Source organism: Physeter macrocephalus, chromosome 11 (genome assembly GCF_002837175.3).
Source record: "Physeter macrocephalus isolate SW-GA chromosome 11, ASM283717v5, whole genome shotgun sequence".
Classification (NCBI taxonomy): domain Eukaryota; kingdom Metazoa; phylum Chordata; class Mammalia; order Artiodactyla; family Physeteridae; genus Physeter; species Physeter macrocephalus.
The window spans coordinates 48,930,400-48,946,660 of record NC_041224.1 but is presented as its reverse complement, the minus strand read 5'-3'; the positions used below and the strand labels follow the sequence as shown (position 1 = coordinate 48,946,660).

Here is a 16,261-nt window from a genome sequence, read left to right as displayed (position 1 = left end):
CCGATGCAGGAGACACGGGTTCCTTCCCCGGTCTGGGAAGATCCCACGTGCCGCGAAGCGGCTGGTCCCGTGAGCCATGGCCGCTGAGCCTGCGCGTCCGGAGCCTGTGCTCCACAATGGGAGAGGCCACAGCAGTGAGAGGCCCACGTACCGAAAAAAAAAAAAAAAAAAAAATTGAATCACATTCTTTGTGAGATTGTGTTGTTCGTGGTGGTTTTAGCAGTAATGGTTTGACTTAAAAGAGCACTTGAATTAATAGATGGAAGCCACTTACGAGTCAAATGCAGCCCATATCAAACACTATTGTATGTCTGGAGGATGTTTGTGAAAGGGGAAGAGGGAAAATGAGAGCAGGGAGACCAGACAAGAGACTGTTATAGTGATTCCATTGAGAGATGTTGGGACAGGGGTACAGGAATGGGTTTAATATATGTTTAGGAGTTAAAATCAGTGGGAAGTGGTGATTGACTGAAGAAGAGTGCAGGGTGAGTCACTGCACAGTGGTGTGACCGACTGAGGTAGAGATACAGGCTGGAAGGAAAGAAGATGATTTCATTTGGGACACGATGAGTTTGAAGTACATTTTATAACTTCCAGGTGAAGAAGTCCAGTAGACAGTAGGAGCCATGGGTATGAAGCTCCGAGCGTGGTGATCTAAGCTGGAGGTGTATTCTGGGGACTCCGAAGCAACAGATGGATGTAGCTGAAAACTGAAAGTGGATGAGATCATCCAAGGAGAATATGGAGAGAGAAAAGAACAGAGAACTCTCGAAGGGAGGGCAGGAGGAGGAGGGAGAGCCTCAGAGGCAGTGAGAGAAGTAGGAGTACACAGCGTCATAGACACTGTTTCAATAAAATAATAGGGGAAGAAGGCAGATTAGATGTTTGAGGCATCGCATCAGAGAGGAAGAAGGGGAGACAGCTAGAATTGACTATTTTTTAGGGAAGTTTTGATGCCATGGGGAAGAGAGAGAGTGGGTAGCTGCTCGAGGGATTTGTGTTGTAAAGAGAGACCTGGAGTTTTGTTCTCTTTGTGTTTTGAGTTTGAGAGAATCACTTTAAAAAAAATTATTATTCATTCTGCTCTGGGTCTTAATTGCAGCACACGGGATCTTCCCTGTGGCATGTGGGCTCTTAGTTGCGACACGCATGCAGGATCTAGTTCCCCACCAGGGATGGAACCCGGGACCCCTCTGCATTGGGAATGCAGAGTCTTACCCACTGGACCACCAGGGAAGTCCTTAATCACTTTTATAAGCTGAAGGAAGGAGTCAGGAGAAGAAGATTTTAAATATGCAGGAGAGAGAAATAAAAAACACAGATATATCAGGTTACCAGAGGCGAGGGCAGAGGAAGCGGGTGGCACCCAGAGGGAGGAGTTACAAAAGGAAAAAAGGAACTTATTTTTATGATTGAGTCATGTTTGCCTCTTTCTCTTCAGTCTCAGAGGTACTGATGAAAATCCCAAGGAGTATCTGGCTTGGTTTTCTCTGGGCAAAATCATTTTGCCAGCAGGTTGGTTCAGAAGAGACCAAGAAGTTAGACATGTTAAGTATAAAGGTATTTTTGAGGATTTAAAACAAAAATCTTTATACAGTACTTGCTTCATAACTTGCTGAAAACCAGAGTGGGATCAAGAAATAGTCTTACTTGATGGATGTATTAACTAACCTTATTGCGGTCGTCATTTCCCAATATACATATATGTATCAGACCTCAGACTTACACAGTGTTGTACACCTTAAATTTACACAATGCTGTTTATCAATTATATCTCAATAAAGCTGGAAGGAGGGGGAAAGAAACTAGATTAAAGATTGCCTAGGGCTGGGGTGGGGAGGGCGTGGGAAGATTAGGGAGTGATAACTGAAGGACATGGGATTTCTTTCTGAAGTGATGAAAATATTCTAGAATTGATTATGGGGATGGTCACAAGCTCTGTGAATATACTAAAACCCATCGAATTGTATACTTTCAATGGGTGAATTATGGAATGTAAATCACATGCAATGTGAATTATATCTCAGTAAAGTTGTTTCATACACACACACACACACACACACACACACACACACACCACCAAAAATAAATAAATATCCTTGCTGTATTACAGGATACATCCATTTATGTTTTAGTTCTCAGACTTTTGTGACTCCAAAGTTCTAGCCCATTTGACCTAAAGTGCAAAATTAGTTTAGTTTTTATAGTAAAAAAACACTTAGGGGTTTCATAGACTTATTTGTCTGGGAAAGAGGGAATTGCTCAAAGTAAAGGTAGTGGTTTAGAGGCATCATATTGTTTGATTGATTAGATGAGATTCAGAGTGAAAACAACTCTCAAGTGCCTAAGTGGTTGGAGGGAAATTACTCAAGGCAACAGAGTGATTATATTGTTCTCAGTAATCACAACACTGATAAAAAGTTTTATAATATATAAAAAGCCCTCACTATGTTGGTTTATTTAATCTTTATAAAAATCCTTTAAGAGAGGAGGGACAGATATTTGGCTCTAAAAATTATACACTGAAGTATGGGGGGTTGTTTAGAGTTATAGCAAACAAAATAATAAAAAGCATTATTTTCTTCTCATCCCAAGCCTTGGTATTGATACCTGGGAAACTCCCTACATTTCTGGTTACTTTGTTTAAAGACCTAACAGAATTGGAAAACAGTTTTTAAATTTCAGTTTAATTCAACAAGTATTGTTTTAGTGCGAGTCTGTGCCATTCATTGACTTAAGGGATCCTGCAAAGAATATGACCCACTACTCAGCCTCATTGAGCTTGAGTGTAGAATGGGAGAAGAACTTGTGAATAAGTGACTATAATACTGTGGGATAAAAGTAGCAATAAAGGTCTTCATTTTACAGAAGTAGAGAAGAAGGTCAGGAACAGCTTCCCGAAGGTTCAGGCAAGAGAACTAGGCTTTAAATGATGATAGGATTTCATCAGCTGGACAAAGAGACCTAGGATATTTGAAAGAGAAGGAAAGCTCATATAAATGCTCAGAAGTGTGAAATATAGTATATTCAGAGAATTAGAAATAGTTGTGTCCGTGGAACATAATTTCAAGTGGTTGAATACAAAGTGACAGAGTTTTGCAGGGACTAAATAATTCATCAGTAACACAAATCAAATTTGTATTTTATGACCATCGCTCTGGAAGGTAACTCTGTTGTCAGGACAGATCTCACCTAAGACACTCCAGCAAGACTTCCAGGCAGTAGGTCATAAGGACCTTAATAAGAAAGAGTACAATTAGGGATGGAGAGAAGTCAGATATGAGATGTATATTGATAGAGATATGTCTCATATTATTGTGTATCAGATAAAACATACTGAATTAGGTGCTTGATTCATTGTAATGGGATAATGGAAGAAGAAATTGTTCAAATAGATGGGGTTGGAGGAATTACTGCTTTATGAAGAAAAGTTAAACTATATTAGATATTTCAATCTGGGGAGGTAAATGCTGGGAAAGAGTAAGATAAAAATTCCTGCTTTGAAGTCTGTAAATTGAATATAGATTGGATTATCAATGACGACTAAAGCTAAAGGTCACCTCCTCACACATGGAAAAAATAAATATGGAATCAAGAGCAATTAATAATTCATAAAGCAGGCATTAAACTTTTCAAAACTTAGGTCTTAATTCCCCCGAAATATGAATATATTCGACAAAAGTTTAGTTAATTAAATGAAAGATAAGCTTACATTGTTATTTGTTCGTAAATGGATTAATATCCTAGAAAGTGATTACAGAAGCAATTAAAAAGAAAAACTATTGATTTTGAGAATTTGGTGTTCTTGAATAGTGATTCTTAAACATTTTAGTCTCACTCTTTATATTCTTAAAACTTTTTGAGGACCTCAAAGAGCTTTTATTTATATGGGTTATATCTGTTGATACTTTATTATTCGAAATCGAAACTTAGAAATTTTAAAAATATTCATTAATTAATTTTGAAATAAAAACATTGATCAATTATATATTAACATACACATTTAATGAAAAATAACTATTCCAAAACATTTTAGTGAGAGGAGTGACATTGTTTTACATTTGCCCAAATCTCTTTAATTAGCTTAATAGAAGACAGCTGGATTCTCACACTGCATTAGGTCTGTTGCTTTATCACCCATCATGTAGCTTCTGGAAACACTATATACTCAACAGAAATGAAAGTGAAAAAGGCAAAGGATGATTATCATAAAAATGCTTTTGACCTTGTGGGTCCACTGACAACAGCAGTTTGAAAACCAGTGTTCTTAAAGAAGTAGGAATTTTTTGTTACCTACATAAATAAAGTATTAATTTACCCCCACTCCACCCTTCTTGGAAGTAGTACTCCTGAGAATATTTTCACTTTTATTCACTGACTTTGTTCCATACCTCTAAAGGCCCATGATTCATTTACAGATTAATGAAGTCAAGTCCAAGGCAGAATTTGTTAGTCTTCTGTGACCTTTTACCCTTCCCAGTATAATGAAGCATAAGGCATCTAGCCCTTATTCCTTCTATTTTTCTTCATAATTTCTCATTTTATTGGTAAATTGTAAAGGCATATATATTTTTTGAACTGGAGTTTGAGGATGGGGAGTAAGACTATCATTGGGGCCCTTTCTTTATATCCTGGAAGACTTAGTAGAGGGAAGGCAAGCTACACTATTACCTGGAGTCTGGACTCCATCAAAATGTGAAACCATGGACATGATGACCAGTTCCTAGAGGCTTGTCTAGAACACTAAAGAAGAATTATCTAGAAAATATCAACACTTAAGACTTATTTAAGTCTAAAGATAGTCTCTCGAGTCTGTGTACCTTTTTATTCATCAGACACATCATTTGTCTTCACTCTTTCCTCTCTCATTCTGCTCCATCAATACCAACCTCATTTGATTCCAGACATGGAGTGACATGTCTGTGTAATAAGAACCAAGTCTCTGTTTTCATTATACCTGTAGAATCTCTCTGTTCTCACTGCCACCACCCAGTTCTTTCATTTTGATTTAAACAGCCTGTTGGTCTTTTGATTTAAGGCTCTTTTTCTTCAATCCATCCTATCTAACAATACCTGATTAATTTTTCCCAGACACTACTGTTTTCATGACACTCCTTTGCTCAGAACTTTTCAGTGATGCCTTAATTTGTACCATGGTACAAATCTGTTTTATCTCTACTCTCCTTCCACTTTTCCATGAACCCTTTATCTGATTTATTCTACAATAGTTAGTCCTGGCTGTTACCGTAGAATCTTGTGAACGCAGGCTGCACATTTCTTACTTCTGTGCTTGCCCTCATGTTATTCCTTTAAACTGGAATGTCCTTTTTTTCTCCTTCCATCTAAACCCAAAGGGCTCTTCGAAACTCAATTCACAACCAATCCCTGTAGAAGGTTTTTACCTGACTAACCTGTCTTTATTGATTTCCCTCTCCTCTGAAATACAGTAGTGTTTGAGATTTGTACTACACAGCTTAGTATATCGTTACATGCCATTGGTAATTGCTTATTTTTGTTTCAGTTATATTATTTTTTTTCTGAAATAGATCTGAGTTTCTTGAGAATTTCATTTTGGGAAAGACCAAACTCCTTTAGCTGGACAACTGCCCAGTGGTATTTCTAAAATTATTCCTTAATTTCTCTTTGTGCTTGTTAAGTTGAGTTGGCCTTATGTCTGGACAGGAGTTCAAGTTTGATAAATAATATCTAGCATAATGTTATTTCCAAGTATAGTATGATAGTACAGGTACTTATTCTGAATTTGACAAACTTTATCTTATAGCTATTTCTGCATTTGAAGTTCAGCCAATTTCTACTGAGGTCCAAGAAGGTGGAGTTGCTAGATTTGCATGCAAGATTTCATCAAACCCTCCTGCAGTCATAACATGGGAATTAAATCGGACAACTCTACCTGTAACTATGGACAGGTAAATACAGCTTTTGTCTTTAAATATGATACAGGAATGACAAGGACTTCATCATAAAACTGTATATGGGAAAGACCACTGTGGAGCTTATTTTCGTTATGGTAACAATAACCAATTTCTTAAAGACATTTCAAACTTAGGCAAAGAATTAGATCATCAGTCTCTGGTACATGGGGCATAGTTCCTGGTTTTTTTGGTTCAGATCAGAATTCAGATGCTCTACTTTAGTGCTTTGTTCCTTTACTCATACGTCTTTTCCAATCATGGGACCACCTGAGTACCTGGATAGCAGCCCAAGGACTTAGGAAACTGAATTACACTTTTAGTGCTGGGGATAGTAGTGCTGGTGTAAGGGTCTCCCGTATACGCAGTGGTGGTTGCCCACTTGTCTCTGCCTTCTGCTTACCAACCCGCTCTACACCACACACACACACACACATGCAAACGCTCGCGCGCATACACACACCTAGTGCTCTGAAGGTGGTCGGAGTTTAGGGGTCAACTCGGCAGCAACTTCAAAAGCTTGATTCCAATCCTGATGAGTAGCAATATTCCTTAGGAGGCAAAAATCATTTGCTGAAATGGTAGAGAGAACTAAGATGGACAAAGTTATTCAAGGAAGAGCTTAAAAAAACAAAACTTACATTCAGATATATCTTGGAGAATACATAGATATTAAAAGGCAAAAAATCAGGTATTTGAAAAATACCATACTAAACTCTAGACCACCAGTTAGCTAAATGTAAGCTATAATGTCAAGTGAGATTCTGTGTAAAATTACACTGATAGATTTCACAAATCACATGTAGCGGGGGTCCCCAACCTCTGGGCCATGGACTGTTACCTGCCTGTGGCCTGTTAGGAACCAGGCCGCACAGCAGGAGGTGAACGGCAGGTGAGCAGCAAAACTTCATCTGTATTTACAGCCGCTCCCGATCGCTCACATTACCGCCTGAGCTCCGCCTCCTGAGCAGAATTAGATTCCCATAGGGACGCAAACCCTACTGTGAACTGCACATGCGAGGGATCTAGGTTGCACGTTCCTTATGAGAATCTACTGCCTGATGATCTGAGGTGGAGCCGAGGTAGTGATGCTGGCACTGGGGCACGGCTGCAAATACAGATGATCATTAGCAGAGAGGTTTGGCTCTACAGAGACCATAATAAATCAGTTGCTTGCAGACTCATATCAGAGCCCTATCAGTGGCAAGTGACAATTAAGTTGTGTCTTACAGAGTAGACAGGACATAAGCAACACACTTCAGGTGTCACTGTCTCCCACCATCCCCAGATGGTACCATCTAGTTGCAGGAAAACAAGCTCAGGGCTCCCACTGATTTTGCATTATGGTGTGTTGTATAATTATTTAATTATATATTACAATGTAATAATAATAGAAATAAAGCGCACAATAAATGTAACACGCTTGAATCATCCCTGGGGGGACTCGGGAAAAAATTGTCTTCCACGAAACCCGTCCTTGGTGCCAAAAAGATTGAGGACCGCTGAGATACAGCATAATTACTTATGTTTTAGAGAGTTGTAGTAACCCAAATGAAAACAATTGAATCAAGCTAATATTTTTATTTTTTATTTTTTTCTTTTTTTGTGGTATGCGGGCCTCCCTCTGCTGTGGCCTCTCCCGTTGCGGAGCACAGGCTCCGGACGCGCAGGCCCAGCGGCCATGGCTCACGGGCCCAGCCGCTCCGCGGCATGTGGGATCCTCCCAGACCGGGGCGCGAACCCGGTTCCCCTGCATCGGCAGGCGGACGCGCAACCACTGCGCCACCAGGGAAGCCCCAAGCTAATATTTTTAAAAGTCTTTAAAGTATTATTGCATCTGGCATTTTTAAAAAGTTGAGTATATGAATTTTTATCATAGAATATATGTTAAGATAAAATATAAAATCTACTACAGGGAGTTTAATCATCTTTCCTCTCATGACAGGGTAACTGCACTACCAACAGGAGTATTGCAGATCTATGATGTTGACCAAAAGGATGCTGGAAATTACCGTTGTGTTGCTGCTACTGTAGCTCACAGACGTAAAAGTATGGAGGCCTTACTCACAGTGATTCCAGGTACCATACATAAGTTGATTTTTCAGTTTTTAATTGGACCAGCTATTAATTTGCCTTCTCTGGCTATAATAATATACCATAAAGTAGTACTTTAATTACATTTCAATTTTATTGTAATCTCTTTGGAAAATGATCATTTTTATCTATTTAAGCAAGCTTCTTCTCAAACTAACTTGTTTTATATGTCAATGTCAATATCTTTAAGAAAGATTGAATTTTTGTTTTGTGAATACTTCATTTTTGTTTTTAAAATATAAAATACAGAAAAGCTCAAAAAAGAATAATAATCATCTATTTCCACTAAAATTGTCCATTGTCAATAAAAATACATTTGTTTCCAGTTTGGGATTTTCTGTTTGTTGTTTTAAGAAAAATTATAATTTGCATTTGTAGAAATGATGCATGTTTTATTTTAAAGAGTAATATCTGTAAAAGTAAAATAATTTTTTTTACATTAAACAGTGTAAGAAGTACAAAGATATATTTTTAAAATGTCCCTAGTTCCATATCCAGAGATTGTCACTGTTAACATTAAGTGAACATAATTTCATATATTTTGCCATTCATAAATATAGTTAGAAGGGAAACTAGCTTGAGAGATGAATATGAAGAAATAAATATTTATTTTATTAAAATGGAATTATACATAGATGCTAGTTTTTTATTTTTAAATAATTAAATTTACTTGAATGTAGTGGAAGAAAACCAGACCTAAAGACATTGTTGAACTTCACATGGGTGTTTACTCTTCACAAGAGATATTACTTCCTAAAAGATCCTTTAAGACTAAAAATTTTTTCACAGGAACATTGAGACTGAAATTAAATTTTTAATGCCATGTTTTAATTTTAGGTGGTATCTATTAGCTTCTTGGTATGAAGCATAAAGACAAAAGCACTCTCACACTTCTTTGTTCTCCCCACTGTCACATAAATTCCTAACAAGATTAGTGAAAGCATTAAGTCAGTGTTTGAACCTCAATTAAAAGTGGATGATATGGAAACAACCTAAGTGTCCATCAACCAATGAATGGATAAATAAAATGTGTCTTATCCATTTAATTATTAATCTATTATTATTATTCAATAAAAATAAATGAAGTACTGGTACATGCTACAGCTTAGATCAACCTTGAACATTATGTTAAGTGAAAAGCCAGTCCTCAAAGACCACATAATGTATGGTTCCTTTTTTATGAAATCTCTGGAATAGGCAAATCCAGAGACACAAAGTAGTTGTCAGGCCATGGGGAGAGGAGATTGGGGAGTGATTGCTGATGGGATGGAGTTTCTTTTTGGGGTGATGAAAATGTTTTAAAATTGATTATGGTAATAGTTGTATAACTCTGAAAGTACTATAAACCATTGAATTATGTACTTCAAATGGGTGAGTTATATCTCAATAAAGTTGTTTTAAAAAAGAAAAAAGTGAAAAACTTCAGAATAGATATTTTAACTCATTTCATTCATTATATCTTATTTATAATTTTTTCTTATATCCTGCCTTTTCCATCTCAAAGGTAAGGAGTCTAAATCCTTCCACACACCATCCATTATAGCAGGTCCACAGAACATAACAACGTCTCTTCATCAGACTGTTGTTTTAGAATGTGCGGCCACAGGAAATCCCAAACCAATTATTTCTTGGAGCCGTCTTGGTAAGTCTTAGGAAAAAAAAAAGTCTTTTCCTTCAACTTTGTTCATACGGGTGAAACTGATAACATGTTTATTTTATATACAGCACACATGTTTGGCAATTATGTGGCTTTTAACTTTCTGGTATTTCAGTGTGTAGAGGAAAAGTTTTAGCATAGAAAATTTTAGACTTTTTATGATAATGATTGTTTGAATAGTGATCTTTTGAAAAATTTTAGATCACATGTTACATTGTTTTAACTGAAGTGTTCTTTTTGAAATAGATCACAAGTCCATTGATGTCTTCAATACTCGGGTACTTGGAAATGGTAATCTCATGATATCTGACATTAGGCTGCAACACGCTGGAGTATATGTTTGTCGGGCCACTACCCCGGGCACACGCAACTTTACAGTTGCCATGGCAACTTTAACTGTATTAGGTATGTTTTCTTTCCTTCTGCAATTAGAAGAATCTTACATTTTAACATTTGCTGTTTTATCTCGTAGCTTACTTCCACTTTTCTTGAATTTTGTAGCGTTGATATGAAATTGTAAACCAGTGATGAATTTTAGGAGGAAATTAAAGCCCTATGTCAAAATATAACTAGAATCACTCTGAAGTTACCATCCTGTTTGCTTTTATAACATTATGGTCCTTTTTAGTTAATTTAAGTTTCCTTTTTAATTTCCTTCTCACCCACCTACAAATTCATATACCCATTGACCAGTCTAAGATTTTAATCTGTTGTCTCAATGCATTCACAAGTGGCTGTATATCGGGCTTGGTTAAGTTAGGATTATGGCACACATATTTTTAGTGTGTTTGTATAGATGGTGTCAATGGGGAAAGCCTGGGGAAAGTGGACATTAACTGAGCAATGCAGAGAAAAGGCATCTGGAGAGATAGATAGATGTAGAGTGTAGACAGGAAGATCAGAATGTCATATATTTTCCGGGGTGGGACTTGCGTCACTTGCTGTACTCTTCCTTGACTCTATATCATTCCTGTTTGGACCACAAAAATATTTTCTTTTTTCTTTAAAAATAGCTCCTCCTTCATTTGTCGAATGGCCAGAAAGTTTAACGAGGCCTCGAGCTGGTACTGCTCGATTTGTATGTCAGGCAGAAGGAATCCCCTCACCCAAAATGTCATGGTTGAAAAACGGAAGGAAGATACATTCAAATGGTAGAATTAAAATGTACAACAGGTAGGCTAAGTCACTTTGCTATTATTCTAGATAAGATATAATGGCTTTAGTAATTCTTATGTGAAACGGTTATAGTTATAATATCAGATACCTAAATTATCCTGGTATTTTAAACTGAAGTAAAATCAATAAGAAATTAACTTAAGACTGTAATATCAGCATGTCAAAAATCCTTTTGTATTTTATATGTGGATCGCGGAAGTGGTAGATTATAATGAAATGGATGTTGGAACACTTCCCCAGACCTGGGTTCTGGTCCTGGTAAGCCACCAGCTAAGTTATTAGCAAGCATGTTAACCCTTTGGAGTCTCAGTTCCTTGTTCCATAAAGTGAGGAATTTAGAAGGAAATAATTAAGTCTCTTAGAGTTCCTCCACAGTTTTAAAAATGATTTTAAGAACTCATTTTTATTAGTATAAATATGAATCTTCTTGTATCACTCTTGTATGTTGAACAAAACTTTTGAACATTTTTGTTGACCTGAATTTTATGTAACATTGCAATGTTATAGAAATTTAGATGCTACTACAGATTAATATACTTTCTTAATAAAAGCCAAATTTTAAAAAAGAGATTAAGCTGTCACCTAAAGCAAACAGGATTTGGATATCACAAGTACTTATTTATATAGACTCAGAAAATAAGAGTAATTTTAAGCAATTCATATAGATTTTTTTAGTAGGGCTGGTCACACAGTTTTTTGTTCTTAATAACTTGTTTTTTAAAATTAAGAGTGCAGGGCTTCCCTGGTGGTGCAGTGGTTGAGAGTCCGCCGCCTGCCGATGCAGGGGACACGGGTTCGTGCCCCGTTGCGGGAAGATCCCACATGCTGCGGAGCAGCTGGGCCCGTGAGCTATGGCTGCTGAGCCTGCGCGTCCAGAGCCTGTGCTCCGCAACTGGAGGGGCCACAACAATGAGAGGCCCGCGTACCGCAAAAAATAAATAAATAAATAAATAAATAAATAAAATTAAGAGTGCACTTAGTAATAGCTTAAATTTATTTTAATGTCATCCTTAGAATTTTCATTGAAATAATTTTTTTCTTTCCTCAGTAAATTGGTAATTAATCAGATTATTCCTGAAGATGATGCTATTTATCAGTGCATGGCTGAGAACAGCCAAGGATCTATTTTATCTAGAGCCAGACTGACTGTAGTAATGTCAGAAGACAGACCCAGTGCTCCCTATAACGTGCATGCTGAAACCATGTCAAGTTCAGCCATCCTTTTAGCTTGGGAGAGGCCACTTTATAATTCAGACAAAGTCATCGCTTATTCTGTGCACTACATGAAAGCAGAAGGTAAGCAATTTGAGTACTATTTATTTTTATGTGCTATTTACTGTCAGGGATTTGTTTTCAATATAAATGATGTCTCACATAATCCACAAAATATTTTTGAAGTTCTATGGCATTTACCTCTTTTAATAAAGTAATTACTATATCACCTGTGTATAAATTTTTTTGTTAAATTTTGTATTGTTGTATACTTTAGGTATGTAAGTATAGTTTAAGATTTTCTGTTTAGAAATAAGTACCATCTCTGCCTGCTAAAAGTTACAGAGTGGTGTACTTATGAATTTCGTTTCAGCTGAGATGTAAATTCCTTACCTAAGACTTAAACATATCAATTTAAGTATGCAGTTACATAGGAACAATGGTGTAACTGCTTAATAAAATAATAAGGTGAACTGTAGTCACTATAGCATGTTATTTTTAACGGGGAAAGTAAACATTTTCAGATTCCCCGTAATATGATTTTATATAATTTGATTATTTTCTCAAATCTCATAGAACTCTCTAAAAATTGAGCAGGACACTCTTTATTGATATCTCATTTATTATGTAAAAGTAGATATCAAATCTTTCTTAAAATTTTTATTCAGTTCCATTTCTGGAATCTTTTTTATCCTCATATTTTCTTTTGGCAAAAATTTAGAGGAAAAGGAAAAACTAGTTATAAATCCTAGAGATTTCACTATTGATTTCTCATGGAAACAATGGCAGAGGTTTACAGATTTTAGTTGTATACAAAACAGCCTACTTTTTATGTGATAGACATTCCAAACAAATTCAGATACCCAAAGAATGGTGATATAATAAAATTGTTTGTAGAAACAGGTGGTTTGTTGTTTGTTTGTGTTTTGTACTTTGAAGTAGTATTTTGAAAAGGAGTATTTTGAATTTAAATCAGGGGTCATGGTAGCAAGAAGAATGAAAGTCTGTTAACTGAGCATGTTGGAGTATGTTAATTCCCTTTTTAATGATTTAAGAAGGTAAAAGGAATGCTGGTTTTGGTGGAGACCACTCTTGTTCGCTATTATGGTTGTTTCATTAGAGCCCTCCACATGCGGCTCAGTGGTCTATTCAAAGGCAGAACAAGGCTTTTTAATTCGAACTCAAGGACCTTGTTTGGTAGGTCAGAAATCGTACTATGCAGTTCCTAATTAACGAACCATTAGCTAGTCTGTTGTGAAATGCCTGTAATCTTGTCTAATTAAAATGCTATCAAGTTAATTCAGAAATGTGGGAAAACTTAATAGTGGAATTTGCCTTCTGTTTTGTTTATAAATCCAGTGTGGAGAGAAGGGGCCCCATCCTTAGAGAGTTTTGATTGAGTTGACGTGCATTTACTGTGAATTGTTCACAAAGCACAGTAGCTGCCAGTGCTCTTGTTCCACTTCGCAAGTTTACTCTGTAGGAATTAAATCCCACAAAGACAAATCCTCTTCTATACCTTGCTATGCATATTTTATTAAGGATTGCTGAGAAATTTTTTCCTCTCTGGCGGGGGGAAGAAAAACCTCATTGTGGAACAAAACATTTTGAAGCACATTCTGTGCCTCCCAGTTCTTTTGCTTTCAATATAAGTAAAAAGAACAACTTGTGTCAGTCAAATTTAATAGAATCTCTAGGGTCAAAATGAGATCTTTTGCATGACAACTTTTGGTTTGGTTTGTCTTTATAAAGAGTAGAGCCATTACATTCCCTACTGTCTCTCCTTTTATGTTTAAAAGAAAAAGGAAACCATGAGTTTAAGCAAGTAAAATTTACACTGTTAATGAACTACAGTATTCTGTAGCGTTAAACTCTGTTGTGTTACTGCTGTACATTGTCTCTGCTGTGGGTTTTGACTAGATGTTAAATGATGTTTAGAGAAGATTAATTGTTTTCAGTCTGATTTATTCAGGAAAAATTCAAACTAGTAATTTGTAACAAGACATGGTTACTTTTAGAAAATAAAAACCTTCCTATTCACATTTTTTAAAGGGTCACGAAAGATAACAGAGAGACCCAAAGACCAGTGTTTCATAGTGGAAGAAAATGGTAATGATCTTATTAATTTTATTTTGAATATTCATAATTTTTAGACACTGATTCCTTAACCTAGGTTTAAACAATGAAGAGTATCAAGTAGTCATCGGAAATGACACAACTCATTATCTTATTGATGACTTGGAACCTGCCAGCAATTATACTTTCTACATTGTGGCTTATATGCCAATGGGAGCCAGTCAGATGTCCGACCACGTGACACAGAAAACTTTAGAGGATGGTAAGAAAATGTGACTCTAGGTCACCTCAGCATGAACAGTAATATGCTTTATCACTTTCAATGAATATGTGTTCTGACTCAGAGAAAATATCCTGGTTTTGGTTTAAAAACAAAAACAAAAACAAATGTGATAACCAGCAGGCTAATTTACCATTTCAAATCTTACTCTCAATTTTTGGCAGTAACATGATGAAGGGCACTTTCATTTATAATTCGTAATACAAATTTTAATAACAAAATTGTCCTTTTATTTCTTCAAGTTCCTGGTTTAAATTGTAAATGCGTTGCAGGGTTTTTGGTTTGTTTTCTTTTCTTTACTGAGGAGAACAAAATGTGAGATTCTCTAGGTGAGAAAAAATATAATGACAGGTACATATTGAGTGTAGGTAATGACTGGAGGTCAGAGGCATTGGACTTCTGAAACTGGGAGTTTAAGAAGTTTAGTACTTGTCAGTTAAAAAAATTCTTATAAAATCAGATAGCAGTTAGTTTATTTTTAGATACATTGTACTTATTCTGCATAAGCAGGAAAGTATTGCCTGTTCAGTTTGTTACCTGGGGTTGGAAATTGAGTTGCTGTCCTTTTGAGGGCAGGCCTCCATATACTCTTACAGCGGTGGGAAATTCTATCCATTAAAATAGTCCTGGAGAACTGTTTCTCCTCCTCTGACTCTTCATCTCTCTCTTCAGGGCCTCTCCATGGCCCATATTTGTACTCTGCAGTGTGAAAGGGGGATTGTTTAACATATACTTAATTATACTATTTTTCCTTTACAAATGTTTTTGCATCCTCAAGAAATGGTCCACCTTTAGTTTTCAAAACATTTTTATATAAATGATTCTCACATCTTTTTCTTTGTCCATTTGGTCCCAGATCTATTATATCTCTATACTACTACTTGTGTAAATGTTTATAAATTCAGACTTTTACTAAATGAAAAAATTGTCATTGATCTGGATGCTGAATTCCACATTTCAGTTTTCGTTTAAGAGTCTGTTCCATTTTAGAGTGAACCGTGACCTCTCTGGTTACCTAATTACATTTAACAACCTCTGACATGCATATCTAAGGTGAAACACAGGCTGGTGTTTGTTGTAGTTGTTTTGGGTTTATTTGGTATATGAGGTGTATTCCCCCATACCCTTCAAGAAAATGTGTCTTAGCATAGCAAGATACTGGTTAAAGCTTGCCAATTCCAATTAAGTTGTGATCTCAAAGTTTTTCTCCTTTTAAACCTTTCCTTATTCTGCAACTTTTTTTTTTTTTTTTTTTTTTTTTGCGTTATGCGGGCCTCTCACTGTTGTGGCCTCTCCCATTGCGGAGCACAGGCTACAGACGCGCAGGCTCAGCGGCCATGACTCACGGGCCCAGCCGCTCCGCGGCATGTGGGATCTTCCCGGACCGGGGCACGAACCCGTGTCCCCTGCATCGGCAGGCGGACTCTAAACCACTGCGCCACCAGGGAAGCCCGCTCTGCAACTTTTTTGTTTAATTAAGTTTCATTTTGTTTTCTGGATAACATACAGACTTCTGACACTGCTTTTCAATTTTCTGCATCAGTATTCCCCCATTTCCTCAGCCTGTACTTCTCAGACTGAGATGTGTGGGTCTCCTAGTGTGCACGTCAGATACAACTAACACTTTTGGAGTGTTTACCACTGCCTGTTCTAAAAACGTTCCCTCCATTATATCCTTTAATCCCTACATAACCCTATGATAGAAGAACCATTGTTATATAAGAGATAGTAGGGTGTAGGGGATAAGAATATAGGCTGTAGATCTACTTCTTCACTTACAAGCTGTGTGACCTTGGGTAAGTGATTTGACTTCTTTGTACCTCAGTTTCCTCAGCT

At 36.7% G+C, this 16,261-nt stretch overlaps 1 protein-coding gene across 4 annotated transcripts in view; it reads left to right on the top strand.

The window, feature by feature from the left end:
- The window catches only part of PRTG (protogenin), a 133,869-nt gene that overhangs the window by 50,001 nt on the left and 67,607 nt on the right, over nt 1-16,261 (top strand). For 3 of the 4 annotated variants that reach the window (XM_024128763.3, XM_024128761.3, XM_055087957.1), the window contains 7 exons: nt 5,783-5,927; nt 7,876-8,009; nt 9,529-9,666; nt 9,928-10,086; nt 10,695-10,854; nt 11,906-12,153; nt 14,243-14,407. In XM_024128763.3, the coding sequence (XP_023984531.1) occupies nt 5,783-5,927; nt 7,876-8,009; nt 9,529-9,666; nt 9,928-10,086; nt 10,695-10,854; nt 11,906-12,153; nt 14,243-14,407 (1,149 nt within the window). The remainder of the gene's footprint in view (nt 1-5,782; nt 5,928-7,875; nt 8,010-9,528; nt 9,667-9,927; nt 10,087-10,694; nt 10,855-11,905; nt 12,154-14,242; nt 14,408-16,261) is intronic. The other variant, XM_024128764.3, reaches the window with a different exon arrangement.